The 18543-nt window shown below is 39.3% G+C and overlaps 1 protein-coding gene across 1 annotated transcript in view; it reads left to right on the forward strand.

Annotated features, from left to right (window-relative positions):
• ZCCHC17 (zinc finger CCHC-type containing 17) overlaps positions 1-18543 on the forward strand; it is a 48995-nt gene that overhangs the window by 2266 nt on the left and 28186 nt on the right. The window contains exons 3-5 of the mRNA XM_079697461.1: positions 5161-5218; positions 16731-16831; positions 18273-18364. Of these exons, the coding sequence (XP_079553587.1) occupies positions 5161-5218; positions 16731-16831; positions 18273-18364 (251 nt within the window). The remainder of the gene's footprint in view (positions 1-5160; positions 5219-16730; positions 16832-18272; positions 18365-18543) is intronic.

An 18543-nucleotide genomic window follows, 5' to 3' on the forward strand; every position in this document is an offset into this window, starting at 1 on the left:
AGTGGCTTCTCTTGTTGCGGAGCATGGGCTCTAGGCACGCGGGCTTCAGTAGTTGTGGCACTTGGGCTCAGTAGTTGTGGCTCGCAGGCTCTAGAGCACAGGCTCAGTAGTTGTGGCGCACGGGCTTAGTTGCTCCATGGCATGTGGGATCTTCTGAGACCAGGGATCGAACCCATGCCCCTGCATTGCCAGGCGGATTCTTAACCACTGTGCCACCAGGGAAGTCCCCAATCACCCTTCTCTTGAAGCAAAAGTAAAGCCAAAAAATTGTTTTCAGTGTCTTATGAGTGCCTGTAGTATTTTAACTATATCATTCTTATGGCATTCATACTTGCTTTATGGTTGACAAAAGTTTTACCACCTAATAACATGAGGCCTCTGAAGACAGACTTTGTGACTGTTGGTTGGTTATAGATAAATGTGGCTCTAGACTTCTGTTAAGTGTATCCCAACTTGTAATGTAATAGACAAGATACAAAGGATGATAACATTCTAACAAATAGCGAACAACTCTGCTCTTCAGAGCCTCTGTCCTCATTCTTTAGGGCCCATAGTATCCCCAGAGATCAGTGAGGTACCAGGGCTTAGGAAAAGGAAATGGTAGCTCTGGAGATGAAATTGATTTTTCTGATCATGAAGCCCTCACTTGTCAGGTGTTGCACAAAAGAAGGAAGAGCTCTCTGCCCTCCACAAACTGACTCAGATTTCTAGTAAAGTAGCTCCTGATCTATGTCTTTTTCTTACATGAGATGGGGCTTGAACTAGTGTAGGTTTTATATTTTACCGTCAAGGATGGATGGGCTAGGGTAATGTTCAGAAAGAAGTTTATAGTTCTAATACTAGAACTATAGTTTTACTATTTCAGGAACACATTTTGAAAAATGCCTAGGAGTGACTGGAATTAGGGAAAGAGAAATTTCATGGTAAATTGGAAACAGGAAACTATTTTTCAGAATATTCATCCAACAAACATTGAGTGCCTAATATTTAAAAAGAAGAATTTACATTAAAATTCAAAAGAAATTTTGTAAGCCTAATGTATGTTAGCACTTTGACACGTTATGTGTCATTGACTTTCTCCAAAGAAATTGTTAACCCCATTTTATGGATAAGGAAACTTTTTAGAAGTTAAGTAATTGCCCAAATGATTAATAAATGGCAAGTTCTAAATCAGGTTCTCCAAGTCTGAAGCTTGGGTTGTTCAACTGTTCATAAATGCATGGAGGAACCAAAAGACCCATAAGAGAACTCTTTTGACTGAATTGAGGTAGTGTAGGAGGAAGGTAGATGGTAAATCTGGTTGTTCCACAGTCATTTGTTTGTACCTCTATCACGACATTTATAGTCTGTCTTGTACTATTGTTACTTGTATACGTGTCTTTCTCCTCCATTAGATTGGGTGTTACTAGAGAGCAGAGGCCATGTTTATCTCATGTATCTTGGTAACTAATTCAAATTCATTTAAAAACAGACTGGGCATCTCTCTCTCTCTTTTTTTTTGTTTTTTGTTTTGGCTGCACCGAGTGGCATGAAGGATCTTAGTTCCCTGACCAGGGGTTGAACCTGTGCCCCCTGCAGTGGAAGCATGCAGTCTTAACCACTGGATGTCAGGAGAATCCGTGGGCATCTCTTTTTATACGTTGTTTTTATTTCACAGTGCTTGACATGGTATCTTGCATGCAGGTGCTCAGTAAATGTTTGAATTAAATTGAATCTAAGCCCCTTAGGACCAGTTGCCTTTGAAGAAACTGGTGGTGCAGCCCATATCCTAGCAGCTCTTCTCTTAGCAGGCTCAGCAGGGTTGGGGGGCCCAGTGACAGAATAGCCGAGAAGCTAGTATTCATCCTTCTCTTGTACTCTAAGAGACATCTTGGTGCCAGAGTCCATTAAGCATGGTAGGGAACACAAGCATAGCATTGAGATTTGGGATTTGGCTTAGCCCAGCCATAGCCAAAGAAATGCTGAGGCGAGATTGGTGTTGGTAAGTTGGAAATAGCATTGGTCTAGAAGTCAGAAAACTTCTTTTCTGTACTTGGTCTTGATACTTTTCAACTTTGTGACTTTAGACAAGTAACTTATATCTCTGAGCCTCAAATTCCTCATTTACATTATGGGGATAACAAGTTTCAAGGCCAGTGCAACCTCTAATCTGAAGATGGTAAATTCATTTTGCCCAAGCCCTGAGTTCAGTTGAGATAATTACTGAATTTTCTCCCCTGAGCTATTTGATTAATTGTTCCTGGGACACCAGGCAGACTGTGTGATCATCTAAGGCAGGTGCCATTCTGTTAATTTCAAGTCTGACTGCTCCCTAGGAGACACAGTGATGGAAACACCTGCTGCTAGAAATAGGCAAGAATGTGTTTTACCAACTGAACAGTTGAGTGCATTAACCTTTCCTTTGGGAAGAGGCCAAATTTAGGTCTATTATGATATTTCCTCAAAAGATAATAATGTGACACTGGAGCTTCAGTATTGAAAAGTGAGATTGTTTTAATTTATAGCAGCAAGGTGATTTGGGCTCCAACTTCCAGATGCTGCTTTTAAGTTGTTTAGATAATTATGCCCTTAAATAATGACGTTAGACAGTATGAAGCATTTCAGCCCTCTTTCTAGAACCCTGGAGCAAAAGCCAAAGTACCTTTAGTTGGTCCAGAAAGAAGGGATTTTCTTTTATTGCAGTTAAAAATATTAAGTCTTCTTTATCCATGTGGCCCTGTTTTACAGAGAACAACTCGCTTTGTGAACTTGGATAAGTACTTCATGTCTCTGGTCTTCACTTTCCTCATTTGAAAAATGACAGGATTAGATCAGCTAATCTCTAAAGTCCACTTAGCCTTGATTTTAAGTACTAGTATCTGCCTGGTTGTACCGTTTCTTTGGGAATATCTGGTCCCTAACCCAGCATAACATATTCATCATTGTAAAACAAGAATTTAGAAATTTTGGTTCTTAACCCATTCTTTTTTTTTTTTTAATAAATTTATTTATTTTATTTATTTATTTTTGGCGGTGTTGGGTCTTCATTGCTGCGCGCGGGCTTTCTCTGGTTGAGGCGAGTGGGGGCTACTCTTCGTTGCAGTGCACAGGCTTCTCATTGCGGTGGCTCCTCTTGTTGCGGAGCATGGGCTCTAGGCGCGCGGGCTTCACTAGTTGTGGCACGTGGGCTCAGTAGTTGTGGCTCACGGGCTCTAGAGTGCAGGCTCAGTAGTTATGACGCACGGGCTTAGTTGCTCCGCGGCATGTGGGATCTTCCTGGACCAGGGCTCGAACCCATGTCCCCCGCATTGGCAGGTGGATTCTTAACCACTGCGCCACCAGGGAAGCCCCCCCTTCTCCTTCTTCCTTCCCCTTGTTTTAGTTATGTTTAAGCCAAAACAGTGATTGCCCAATATGAGATAACTAATTTCAAAATTTATATGTGTAAGTTTGTATTGAATATTTTATAAGTAATAATGAATTTAGTGATAAATATAGTATATAGTGACAACTTTAATCCCAATCCACAATTGGGGAGTGGGGTGGGCTGGAGGATAGACAGGAGGAGAGCAATTGAGGTAGAGGCTGGGATAATGATTTATCTGGCAAGGCTTTTGGGCCTTTTGTTTCTATTACATATTGCATATTACATAGATCCATCAAGCCTCTAACTTCTCCATTTTAGGTCAACTCTGCAAAAGACAACTCTTTTTCTCTCTGATTACACCTTTTCAGGTTCTGTCAGATGTCTGTATATTGGCTTTTTCTCTAATTGTCTTGATAAAGCCCAAGACTCTGGTTTGGAGTGAAGTGGAGCAAGCTGTGTGGTCTGGTTGGTTTGAAGTTTAGGAAAAAGAGGTGTCCTACATGATCCATTTCAAATTATTAAACTTCTCCATTTGGATTGGAGGCCTCAGTTCCAGATAATATAAAGTGTAACTTTATTACCTAATTTTCTGCTGTTTGTTCCTATATCTTTTTGAGGGATTTCAGTACATGTGGGATTTGGGCATTCCTAAGTACTGTCATACCATCTGACAAACACACCAGTCTCACCAATGTTTTTAATATGATCACACATACCTGTCAGTCTAAACTTCAAAAAACCAAAAAAAAAAGCATTGCAGTACTATTTACAATAGCCAGGTCATGGAAGCAACCTAAATGTCCGTAAACAGAGGAATGGATGAAGAAGATGTGTTACATATATACAATGGAATATTACTCAGCCATAAAAAAGAATGAAATAATGCCATTTGCAGCAATATGGATGGACCTAGAGATTGTCATACTGAGTGAAGTAAGTCAAAGAAAGACAAATACCATATGATATCACTTACATGTGGAATCTAAAAAAAAAGCTACAAATGAACTTATCTATAAAACAGAAATAGAGTTACAGATATAGAAAATAAACTTATGGTTACCGGGGTGGGGGCTAAATTGGAAGATTGGGACTGATGCATACACACTACTATATATAAAGTAGATAATAAAGACTTACTGTGTAGCACAGGGAACTCTACTCAATACTCTGTAATGGCCTATATGGGAAAAGAATCTAAACAAGAGTGGATATATGTATATGTATAACAGATTCACTTTGCTGTACACCTGAAACTGACACAACATTGTAAATCAACTATACCAGAATAAAAATTAAAAAAATTTAGGGCTTCCCTGGTGGCGCAGTGGTTGAGAGTCCGCCTGCCGATGCAGGGGACACGGGTTCGTGCCCCGGTCTGGGAAGATCCCACATGCCGCGGAGCGGCTAGGCCCATGAGCCATGGCCACTGAGCCTGTGCATCTGGAGCCTGTGCTCCGCAACGGGAGAGGCCACAACAGTGAGAGGCCCGCGTACCGCCAAAAAAAAAAAAAAAAAAAAAATTAAAAAATTGGGGAATTCCCTGACAGTCCAGTGGTTAGGACTCTGCACTCTTACTGCTGAGGGCCCAGATTCAATCCCTGGTCAGGAAACTAAGATCCCACAAGCTGTGCGGTACGACCAAAAAAAAAAACTTCAAAAAGAACATAATGTTTGACAGAACATCACTTTTAGGCAGTTTTGCAGCAGACAGAGGCAGTCAGTACCAAGTAGAAATTCAGGGAGACAAGGTTAAATGCTATGGGAGAGAGATCCTTATTTGTGTGACAAAGATTCTTGTTTTTTTGTCTTTATAGGTTGCTATGGTGACAGACTATGGAGCCTTTATCAAAATCCCAGGCTGTCGGAAGCAAGGTGGGAAACTATAACTTGAAATTCAGTGCTCTCATTTCACTCTCTCTACTGTCACCCCCACCACAGTTTAATTATAGGCTCTACTTTTTTCAGAGAGTAGTTTGTGTTTTTAGTGTAAAGATACGAATACGGACAGTTGATGACAGTTCGTTTTTAGCAAGTCTTAACTCAGAAGAATGGTGCTCTCTGACTTGGGGGGAGGGCTGGGGCATAACCACTTGTGTTCACTTCTAGAACTGACTCTTCCCTAAATTTCACCTGTGATCCTAGGGCGAGTCACTTGACCTCTTTTGGCTTAGGGTTTTGGGGAGGGCAAGCTACTTATTCTCTGAGGCCAACATTGTGAGTTTTCTCGTGTATGGCATGTGGAAAGGAAATAGTATTGTAACCAATACAAATATATATAATGCTTTACTTTTCTTCACAATCGATAGGTATCTATTGAACATTTTTGGAGTATCCTTTTCACATCTGTAATCTTACTTGTTTCTCAAAACAATTGTGTTAAGTAGAAAAAGTAGGTTCCACAGACTGGTGGCCTGCTCGGAATGATTGAGCTAGGTTGTGGCATGGCCAGGACTAGAACCCAGGCCTCCTGATGTCTAGCCCAGTGGGCTTTCTGCTCTGTTACACTGCTAAAAGACTCAACTTGCTAATTCCTTGTGCTAAAATAAATGAAAGATTTATTAAAGATTTTAATGTAAAAGATGTAACCATAAGTGTTTTATTAGAAGAAAATAAAGAAGAATATTTGACTATATAAGTCAGTATAGGGCTTCCCTGGTGGCTCAGTGGTTAAGAATCCACCTGCCAATGCAGGAGACACGGGTTCGAGCCCTGGTCCGGGAAGATTCTACATGCCGTGGAGCAACTAAGCCTGTGCGCCACAACTACTGAGCCTGTGCTCTAGAGCCTTCGAGCCACAGCTACTGAAGCCCGCGCACTTAGAGCCCATGCTTTGCGACAAGAGAAGCCACTGCAATGAGAAGCCCACGCACAGCAATGAAGACCCAACGCAGCCAAAAATAAATAAATTTTTTTAAAAAGTCAATATAGAAGTATATTTGACTACGTAAAAGTCAAAAACATAATTGCAAAAATCATCATAAGCAAAGTTAAGTTAGGAAAAAGAATTTTCAGTCCATATCACACAGGACTAATAAAAAAGAGGAAAGTAGGAAAAGGGGCCAAGGATATGAAAGGATAATTCATAGGAGAAAAAAATAGCAGTTGAGCAGTAAATATCTTAAAAGATGCTCATTCTCAATATTGATTAAAAATATAATATAAATATAAACTGTGATATATCCATACAATGGAATACTGCTCGTCAGTACAAAGGAATGAGAATGAAGTATTGATACATGTGACAACCTGGATCCATTTCCAGAAAATTTTGCTGAGTGAAAAAAGCTAATCCCAAAAGTTTACATATGTTATGATTCCATTTATGTAACATTTTTTAACAGCTTTTTTGAGACATAATTCACATACCTACATTTCATCCAAAGTGTACAATTCAGTAGTCTCTAATATATTCTAACATATTCACAGAATTTTGCAACTATCACCACAGTTTGAGAACATTTTCGTCAGAAAAAAGAGACTGTACCTATTAGCAGTCACTCCAAATTCCCTGTCTCCCTCTCTCCTCTGCCCCCAGCCTTAGACAACCAGCTATCTACTTTTTGTCTTTATGTATTTGCTTATTCTGGACATTTCTTATAAATGGAATCATATAACATGTGGTCTTTTGTGATGGGCGTCTTTCATTCACTTAGCATGTTTTCAAGGTTTACCTGTTTTGTAGCATGTATCAGTACTTCATTCCTTTTATTGCCATTCCAAAATGTGTGGAATCAACAGCCAGTTCTCCAGTTCTCTGATTCTTTGATATCAAGTGGGCGTCCGACAATTCAGTTAATTCTGACACTAACTACCCAGAGGTACTGTCAGACTCTACAGGTTTAAGGTCTCAGTCTCACAAGACTGCCCTCACTTCAGACACCACTTGCAAGTATCCTGTCCCTGTGTTACACACACTTCTGTCTGACCTGGCTATGAATTTGAAGGTTCCCACACCACCTTCCCAAGATTGGATAACTTGTTAGAACAACTCACAGAACTCAGGAAAATGCCATACTTAACAGTTACAGTTCATTATAAAAGATAAAAATGAACAGCCAGGTGAGGAGGTACATAGGGTAGGGTCCAAAAGGACCCTGAGCGCAAGAACTTCTGTCTCTGTAGAGTTGAAGTTCATCACCTTCATGGTGCGTGGATATACTTGCCAACTCAGAAGCTCTCCAAACCTTATCATTTAAGGGTTTTTGTGGAGACCCCATTACGTGGCCATAATTGATTAATTCATTGGCCATTGATGATTTAACTCCATCTCCAGCCCCTCTTCCCTCCCTGAAAGTTGGAATGGGGCTGAAACTTCCAACCTTCTAATCACACAATGATTCCTCTGGTCGTTACCATCTCCCATCTTGAAGCTCTCTAGGGGCTGACCAATAGTCACCTCATTAGCATAAACTTGGGTAAGATTGAAAGGATCTTGTTATAAATCACTAGATGCTCCTATCACTCAGGAAATTCCGAGAGTTTAGGAGCTCTGTGCCAGGAACCAGGGACAAAGACCAAATACATATTTCTTATTATACCACAGTATCAGTGCCGATATCCTAGTTGTGATAGTTTCGTGATATCCTAGTTTTGCCAAATGTTATCATTGGAGGAAACTGGGTAAAGGGTTCGTAAGATCTTTCTGTGTTTCTTTCAATTACATGTGAATCTAAAATTATTTTTAAAATATTTTTTAAAGTGTTGGCTATGTCCAACAATAGTTCCATTTACTACTGAGAACGTAAATTGTTACATACTTTGGTAATACCTGTTAATGTTTTTAATGTGCTTACTCTTTTGATCCAGCAGTTCTTTAGGGAATATATTTTGCAGTATAGAATTAGATAAATTATGTACATCTATGCAGTGAACTATGCAGATGATAAAAAGAATGATAACCGTATTTCTAAGATACTTTGGTGCTGGTACTGTCTTCCTTTTACCATAAGGGTCAATGGAAAGTTTTTATACAATTCCACCACACTGATACCTGACTGATAGCAGTTGTAAGACACCATTGGTTATAAGAAGCATTCCAATTTCAGAGATGTTAAAGTGAGGGGGGGAAAGTGCATCAGTAAAACAGGGTAAGTCTCAATTTACTGAAATGGAAAGGTGTCTAAGCTAAAAAAATGAAAAAGCATGTTGCACAAGAATTTGTATAGCATGACCCTTCCCCCTTTTAAAGCATGTTTACATATGCCTAGTATTTTAAACATTATTGTGTATATTTAGAAGAAAGTCTGGAAGAATAGGCAACAAATTATTAACAGTGGTCACCTCTGGGGAGCTTGGTTTGCTAAGGGAGAGATGTACATGGAAAAGGGACTTTCACTATTTGCAATTCTTTAAAACAAAATTTTTCTTTTACAGAAGTCCAACAGCTGATTTTGCTAATAAAGCCATACCTCTAGCCTTGGAGACTATGTACTCTGCTGCAAATTGCATCTTGGTGAATCAGAAATGGCTCACCAGTAGTTTCCAAGCTCACAATAAGCAATCTGTAATAAAGTTTCTCGTTTTACGTTCACTGGGATGTAATGAGGTGTAACTCATCCTCATCCCTATAGGGTATGCGCCTCTTTTGATCCGAGGACAGCTTTTCTTGTCAGTGTACTTGCCATAGCTGTCAGTACCTGAAAGTCCCATCCTTACTTGAATATTTATGTGACACTTTGGGGACTGTGTGGCAATAAAAGGCCTGCCATCTTCCAGCAGTTAGTCTTCAACTCACTTGTGTCCATAGCCTGGCATCAGGTGATGCCTCTGATTGTGACTGCCAGTTTACAAGTCAATCTGTCAGTCTGACAGCTGTGCTAAGACAAGCCTTGGAAGGGGAGCTCAGGGAGCCAAATAATTAGGTGGAAACTCTGTGGGTTCTAATCCAGGGCACTTCTGTAGGTTCATCGGGTAACTGGAGCAGTTACAGTGTATTTTAGCTTCTCCACCCTTGAATGGAGGAAGATTATTAAGTCCCACCCTGAAAGGACTGAGTTATGAAATAACTGGTCTCTAGATTTTAACATCTGTCATTCAGGAAGGTAGACTCTAATTTGAGTCATTTTTCTCAGATTTCTATTTTCAGAATTTTTCAATCACTACTGAGTTAAAGACCCCTTCCTAGTATTGAGGTCTAAACTAGATTTTCCTTCCTCTCTCATGGTGTTGTCCAATAGAACTTTCTACAGTGATGGAAATGTTCTATATTTGTTCTGATGTGTTTTCTAACACCCACCAGTTCTCCAGTTCTCCGCGTACCAACGGGGTGTCTAACAATTCAATTCAATTTTGACACTCCTGGGAGTTAGTGTCAGGTCCCATAAGTTAACGGGGCTCATTCCCACAAGAATGCCCCCACTTGAGATGCTAGTCGCAAGTCCTGAGCCACCCTTATTTCTAGCTGACCCACTATGAATCAGGAGTTCCATTGACCCCCTCCACAAATTTGATAATTTGCTAAAATGGCTCACAGAACTCAGGAAAACACTTTCTTTTTGTTTGCTGGTTTATTATAAGGGATACAAACAGGAACAGCCTAATGGAAGAGATGTATAGGTTAAGATACGGGAGGAGGGGTACACAGAGCTTCCATGTCCTCTGGCATACCACCCTCCAGCAAGCTGAGGTGTTCACCAACCCAGAAGCTCTCTGACTCTCATTGTTCAGGAGTTTTTATAGAGCTCCATCTCCAGCCCCTCCCCCCGGACGTCAGTGGAGCTGAAAGTTCCAATCCTTTAATCACTTGGTCTTTCTGGTGACAGCTCCATCCAGAAACTATCAAGGGGCCCCACAACTAAGTCACCTCATTAGCATAAACTCTAGTATGATCAAAAGGGGCTTACTATGAATTACAAAGACACCCCTATCACTGGGGAGATTCCAAGAGTTTTAAGCGTTCTGCGCAGGGACCAGGGACAAAGACTGAATATATTTTTGAATTATACCACATCTGTGCTGTCTAATACAGTAGCCCACCAACTTTTAAATTTTGTTTATTTTGATTAATTTAAACTTCAGTGTAAAACATCTGTAGCTCATGACTATCATAGTGGACAATGCAGCCCTATATGTTTATGAAGTTCTTTTTTTCTCTACTGTCCTCTGCCCACCAGCACTAAACTATGAAATTTTGAGAGTAGAGATTGTTCAGTGTTAAACAATTTTAAAATGCCTTGCTTGTGGTAGTAGCACAAATATTTTTAGCAAAGAATTCAGGTTTAACAAATAAGTATTGAGTTCTATTTTCTGGTCAGTATGTTATGTGGGAACACAGAGATAAGAAAACATAGTCCCTGCTGCTCTCAGATTGTTCACAGTCTAGAGATGTAAACAAATTACAATGTAGTGTAATAAAATAAGTGAAGTTGCCGTTAATCCACTGAACTGTGGAATAGTTAGGCTGTTGGGATGAGTCAGGGCCTACTACAGTGCCTGAGATATAGTGGGTGTTCATTGAATTTTATTAAATGAATACATGAATCCTAGTCCCAGCTCCCCCATTTACTAGCTTCTTGACTACAGCAGGTTGCTTAGTCCTTGAGCCTTAGTTTCCTTATCTGTGAAATGGGATGATGTGTATACTTTAGTTTTTTGACCAGCAGGGTCATGTCTTACTCATCCTTGGATCCATTTTTGCTTATAATATAGTGGATATTTAGTAAATGTTTGAATGAATCCATAATCTCAACAAGGTAAAGGATGTGCAAGCACTTTAATTTATGTACTTACATTATTGTCATATACTGCTGATTGGAGATAACTTATTTGACAAGTCTAGAGAGGGAATTCAGATGCCCCAAAGATAAAGGAGACCTTTTATTTTGACATTTTTGGGCTGCAGCTGTCCCCTAACAGTTTGTAAGTTTTAACCTCTTTCCTTTATTGTCAATGGAATTTGTGACATTAATGGTGAACCTAACACAGTTGGGAGAATATTTTTAAGGGAACTATAATAGGCTAAGTCTGTTTTTCTCATATGGCGATTTAGATGTTAACTCTTTCCAAGTTGTCAGAATTTTTTTTTTCTTTCTTTTACCAGCATACACTCAGATGGGACTCATTCTGTTTAAGTGTTATGTTAGGTTTACTGAATGATGATGGATTTGATATGCCCTTTGGGCATTTATGACTTAATCTCAGAGATCCAGACACACACTCCCCCCTTCCATGTGACATGATGAGCAAAGCATTTTTGTTGGTTTCTGTTCTGGAGCATTTGCTAGAACAGAATTAGATGTGTTTCTATTGTTGTAGATGAGATCTTTCTCTTTTTAATTGAAAAGATAACAGATCGATAATATAGAAAAAAATGGAGAAATATCTACTGTGTTGTAGAAGACCTGACAGACTCATATTTGAATTGCACTTCTTTCTTTATCAGCTTTGTGACCTTGGACAATTTACTTAACTTCTAGACTATTTCCTCATGTGAACCTATGTCACAGGGCCGATGTAAGGTTTAAATGAATGCGTGGATGTTCTGTATCTAGTGAGATACCCAGTACCAAGGAGGGAGCCTCATGTTTTATTTGGTGCCTTCTATCATATGCATTTAATCCAACTGTTGGTGGTGTATGTGGGTAACAATGAAGTACCTCCCAAGAATTCAGGCTGTCTTCTGAGAATGAAACTAATGAATCCTACACAGTATAGGATTAACCATAGACAGAAATATACCAGGTAATTGCCTATAAATCTGTGACTGAGGAGTTGGGAGCATTCAAGACTTCAACAAGATAATATGGGTTTAATTCTAGGGAAAAAGGGATTGGAATGAAATTGCAGTTTAGTAGGCTGAAGTCTAATTGATTGTATCATTCTACTAGGGAGAGATTATATGAGCAGATATCAATCTCTGGAACATAGTAAAAGAAAGCCTGAGAGCCTGAAGTTGGCAGTGTTTATTTTGCCTTAATAAGGAAAAAATGAATCTGATGGTAGGAACTAGAGATGGATTCTTTTATGAGGGGGTCCGTTAAACCTTCATGGACTGGAAACATCTCTCAAAACGTTTGTCTCCCTTTTGTTCTGATTCCGTGTTGAAGCAATTTTTGATCACTAATCTAATTTTTAGGTATTTGATACGGGGGTCAGTGAGTAGTTTACCTAGATAAGGACTTAGAACCTTCCAAGTATAAGAAAAGTATATCCTCTGTTGTAAATTAATAAATTGGTGAATTGTGTCTATCACCGAACCAATCACTAAATTGACAGTCTGATTAATGTATTTTGGCATGTAAGCATCTGCATGCTGAAGACTCCTACATTTGTATCTTCAGTTTACACCCCTTCTCTGAGCTACAGACTTACATATCCAACCGCCTACCTGACATTTGCATTCAAGACTGTGGGCTAGACCATTTCTCTTGTTTAATTCACCCAATAAACTAAGGAGATAAGCCATTAATGTTTCAACTATAAAAATCCTACACCCCAGCATAACAATTTTTATGTTCCCTTTTCATCTGTGTGTATATGAGACATAATTTTACATAATTTCAATCATAGTGTACATATCATTTTTACATTTTGCATATATATATGTTTTTATGGTTAAAATTTTTATGGTTAAAACTATTGCATGCTTATAGAAAAATAAGGGAAAAAACTACCAAAGCAAATGATCGTTGTGTGATATTACTACCACACAGAGATAGGCACTGTTAACATTTCAGTGTATTTCTTTTTTTTTTTTAATTTTTATTTATTTATTTATTTTTGGCTGTGTTTGGTCTTCGTTTCTGTGCGAGGGCTTTTCTCTAGTTGTGGTGAGCTGGGCCCACTCTTCATCGCGGTGCGCGGGCCTCTCACTGTCGCAGCCTCTCTTGTGGAGCACAGGCTCCAGACGTGCAGGCTCAGTAGTTGTGGCTCACGGGCCTAGTTGCTCCGTGGCATGTGGGATCTTCCCAGACCAGGGCCCTAACCCATGTCCCCTGCATCGGCAGGTAGATTCTCAACCACTGCGCCACCAGGGAAGCCCAGTGTATTTCTTTATAGTCACATATGTGCATAAAAATTAAAATTGAGATTAAGATTATATTCTATATATACATTTTGCAGCTTTTACACTTAATGAAAAACATTTCTTTGTCTTTTAAAATACTTTTTTTGTTGTTTTTTTTGTTTTTGTTTTTGCGGTACGCGGGCCTCTCACTGTTGTGGCCTCTCCTGTTGCGGAGCACAGGCTCCGGATGAGCAGGCTCAGCGGCCATGGCTCCCGGGCCCAGCCGCTCCGCGGCATGCGGGACCCTCCCGGACCGGGGCACGAACCCATGTCCCCTGCATCGGCAGGCGGACTCTCAACCACTGCACCACCAGGGAAGCCCTAAAATACTTTCTGTAAACATTTAAAAGCATTATTCTATCATTCAGATGTACCACATAATCATTTTAGGTTGTTTGTAGTTTTTCATTATTAATGCTTTACAAAAGTGCCATATTTAACTAAGAGAGATGACTGGGCCAGAAAATATCCTGCTTTGGGGTCACATGGGAGAAGGACAAATGGTTAACTCATTCTTTCTTTGTGGTACTCCAATAAATAGACCTGTTCGAGAAAAAAAAAAAAAAGTTCTCTCAACTATATTAGGTTCAACAGTAATTTCTTCCCCAACTTCCATTAGCAGTTCAGGAAAGAAGTGAATTTTAGAATTAGAGGACAGTTGTAGCAGAAAAATGTCAAAATGAAACATTTCCCATTCCTTTAGCGCATCTGAATTTCCTCTCCGGATTTTCCATTTAGGTTACTCTGCTCATTACATGATCATGAAAAAGAGAAAAGCCCAGCTCCATGAATTTTATCCAATTTAGAGATTATGTGATGGTCTAAAATTTTAAACATGGGTTATATAATGTATATAGAATATTTTGGTTCCTGGGGTATTGAACGATAGGCTATCAACCTCCAGAATCAGCTGAAGTAGTTCTAAGAGACCCAATAACCATCATCAGAGAAAGCAGTGGCTTCCCACAGGAGCTCCAAACACAGAGGGTAGATATTTTGAGTTACAGGCATGTGCTGACAACTTTGCGTATGCATGTGTGTGAGAGAGAGACTGAGAATAAAGGTTAGTAATTCTCTCAGGAAACTTCAGGTAGGGCAGGTTTTTTGGACATAAATCTTTGACTTGTCAAGTTTTTTCTTTAGATTCCTGTTTATTTTCATTCAAAATAATTATTTATTATATTCATTTCCCTCAATATAGTTTTCTCTATTATTAAAACATCTGAAAATAAAACATTAACCTGTGATCCGTAGCAGTTTAGATTATTTCTTTCTAATTTTTAGAACCTGTGTTAAGCATTTTTATTATTTAAATGAGAAAATGTTAGTTGCCTACAATGCTTGGCACGTAGTAGGCACTCAATAAATATTTGCAAAAGAATGAATTATTGATGTATTTTTACATAATCTTTTGAACATTGTTTTTAATGGGCCAAGTAGCTGTACCATAGCTGACTTAACCATTACCCTATTGCTAGATATTAGGTTGTTTCTAATTTTTTTCTCTTAAAAATACATTGAATATTTTTATATAGATCACTTTTCTAGGTGCATATAGATTTTTCTGTGTATAAGATTATTTTTTTAGTCTCAGAAGTGATTATGGGTCAAGTTAATTATTAGAACTCTTGGTCACAAGGGACAAAAATACAGGAGAAACGTTTCGGCTAATTTAGCTGGGGAGTAAATTTAGCTTCCACCAGGGCTGGATCAGGTGCTCAGTTTATGCCTTCAGGGCTTTGGTCACTTGTTTATGCAGGCTCTTCTTTTGCTTCCCTCTGGCTTACTCTTGCCGCCTGGCGGTAAAGATGAGCATTGGTAACTTTTTGTAGTTTATAATCCTGACAAAAGGCTTGAGAAAGTTGATTTGATTTAGCTAGCATCTTGTGTCTGTCCCTGAACCAATCAATTATTGTGGCCCGGGGAATGAAGTAACTTGATTGACTATGCCTGTGTCATGTGCCCAGAGCTGGGGGTCAGATCAGCTCCAACCAAATTACAAGGACTGACCAGATTATTTTAGAATGTAGGGAAGGTGGTTCTCCCAGAAAAGGACCTTGGACAGACAAGGAAAAGGATTTAATTTTATTAAATATTTTTATCACTCTTGATAGCCATTGCTAAATGGTTTCTAAAGATTTATATTAGCCTCAGAAATATTTCTTATTTTACTATACTCATATCAACATTGGATATTATCTTCTAAATATTTTGCTAATTTAATAGATTAAAAATGTCACCTTGTTTATATTTACTTTTTTCACTTATCATAATTATTTTCTGTAACTAATTTAAATGGCTGCTTACTCCTTTCTTTTTTTCTTTGGCTGCGTTGAGTCTTCGTTGCTGCACGCAGGCTTTCTCTAGTTGGGGTGAGCAGGGGCTACTCTTCATTGCAGTGCGTGGGCTTCTCATTGCGGTGGCTTCTCTTGTTGCAGAGCACGGGCTGTAGGCGCGCGGGCTTCAGTAGTTGTTGTTCACGGGCTCTTGAGCACAGGCTCAGTAGTTGTGGCGCACGGGCTTAGTTGCTCTGCGGCATGTGGGAGCTTCCTGGACCAGGGCTCGAACCCATGTCCCCTGCATTGGCAGGCAGATTCTTAACCACTGCGCCACCAGGGAAGTCCCTGTTGACTCTTTTTTGAAAGATTTATCATAATTTACCAAGCTGTTTTCCAATTATTCGTCGTTTAGATTGTTTCGTAATTTTTATTTTTAACCTTGGTAGGTGATAATACTGCAAGTATTTTTATATGCCATAGATTTTTGCCTCTACTGAGTTTTTCTTCTGGAAAAATTCCAATGGTGATATTCTTGCATCAAAGGTATAAACATCTCTATGCCCTTTCTTTTCAAAGAATTTTACCAACTTGTATTTTTACCAGTATTGTATAAATGTAGTTGTTGTATTACATCTCTACTAACATTAAACACTATTTTAAAGAATATTTGTTAGTTGATTAGGTATAAAAAGTGATCTCAAATTGTTTTTTTGTTTTTTAAAATATATTTATTTTTGGCTATGTTGGGTCTTTGTTGCTGCACGTGGGCTTTCTCTAGTTGCAGTGAGCAGGGGCTACTCTTGTTGTGGAGCCTGGGCTCTAGACGCGTGGGCTTCAGTAGTTGTGACACGAGGGCTTATTTGCTCCGTGGCATGTGGGATCTTCCCAGACCGGGGATCGAAACTGTGTTCGATCCCTGCAGTGGCAGGCGGATTCTTAACCACTGCGCCACCAGGGAAGTCCTCAAATTGTTTTAATTTGCGGTTTTAAATTAACGAAACCTTTTTCAGTGAATCTCCAACTCTTCTCCTTACTGTGTTATTTAGAGTATGAATACCAGACATGCCCTGTGCCTTATTTTATTTCTTCTTCTTGTGCTCAGGTCTGGTCCATCGAACTCACATGTCATCCTGTCGTGTGGATAAGCCCTCTGAGATAGTAGATGTCGGAGACAAAGTGTGGGTGAAGCTTATTGGACGAGAGGTAAAGTTCTGTGCAACTTTAACTCGTTAGAAAGGATTAGGAAAAGCTGGGATTTTCTTAGTATTTCATGATGATATTTCATGAGTGTGTATGCCTTGTTAACCGTGGCTGATAATCTTATTTTTGAATCCTGCCACTATAATCTGACTTGAATTTAAACCTTTGGGCTGTCTGTCATGCAAACTCAGAAGGAATGGTGTGAACTGTATGTAATAAGTGTGGTGCAATAAGTACATGTTTATAAACTTCCTTCCCTGAAGTTCACCCACATGGTGGGTGTGGAGAAAATACCAAAAAAGTAAAGAACCAAAAAGAGAGAAGAAAACTTAATCTATGAGACTATCTTTTAGTAGAAATCTTCCAGATGCACTTCAATTTGGACCAAAGCAAAAAGGGGCATAGAGTTTACAGTCATTTTTTCCTCATACCTGGCACCATGCAATGTGAGGGAAATGAGAAAGCACTGGAGGATCCTGTTAACAGCAACTCACTTGAGGGTCTGTGGGTGTGGACAAACCACAGGAGAGATGTGCACATACACTGAGACCTGCTCTTCTACCAGAGAATGGCAGGGGATACAGGCCTGAAAGAGATATTATTCAACAGTATTTGAGTCCTTATTATGTACTAGGTCTGAGGGATACAAGAATCAGATGTAAATGACTCCAGTGGTTATGGAACTTATATAGATTATAACTGGAGGAGACAAATAAAAAGTAAGCAAGCTAAAATAATTTAAAATAATTACAAGTTATAGTAAGTGCTCTAATAGGTTCAAACAATGTGGAGGTAGATTTAGATAAAGTGGTCAGGAACGGGCTTTCTGCGGGGGTGGTATATGAGCTGAGACCCAAAGGAAAAGGAACTAGTCATGTGAAATGTTAGGAAAAGAATATTCCAGGCAAAGAGAATAGCTGATACAAAGACCCCAAAGTGAAGAGGGCCTTCAAATGCTGGAGGAAGCAAAAGAAGACCAATGTGGCTAACAACTGTCTTCACATTTAAAGATGCTCTTAATTGTTTACATGTTTAAGAAGCTTTTAGACATAAGTCCAAAAGGAGATCTAGTCCACTGGAATGTTCTGAAACCTATTCTGTGCTCGTGGATCTCTGGACAGATTATTATGCTGAACTATCTAAAAGAAACAGCTTTTATCTTCTGCCTGGTTATTTCCACAGGCCCCAGATTTCTGAGCAACCGTTTTTGTCTTTCCCCCCAGGAGGGTCAAGAATGATAAGAAAACCATTTCCTAAAATGCTTTTGCCATAGGATCTGCCTGTTATGCTTATTAGTACCCGCAGTGTTCCTAGCACAGGACCTTGGCCATAAGAGGAACTCAGTGTTTGTTACATGATAAAAACTTCAATTCTTAGATTTTTAGATCAGCAGTCTAAATGATGTACTTTGAGCTTTTGCTGACTTTGCTTTTGTTTTTTTCAGATGAAAAATGATAGGATAAAAGTATCCCTCTCCATGAAGGTTGTCAACCAAGGGACTGGGAAGGACCTTGACCCCAACAACGTTATCATTGAGTAGGTAAAATGTTTGGAAAGGCTGAGATCCTCCTACTTCTCAAACCACAGAATGCTGTAGTGAATCAGGCCCATCTGGGAACTCTACTATTTGTAGACTATGATATTGATGAGTTATGTGACCTTTGTGAGCTTTGGTTTTTAGAGGTATAAAGTGTTATAGATAACACATTACTGCA

This window comes from Hyperoodon ampullatus (genome assembly GCF_949752795.1).
Source record: "Hyperoodon ampullatus genome assembly, chromosome: 2".
Taxonomy (NCBI): Eukaryota; Metazoa; Chordata; class Mammalia; order Artiodactyla; family Ziphiidae; genus Hyperoodon; species Hyperoodon ampullatus.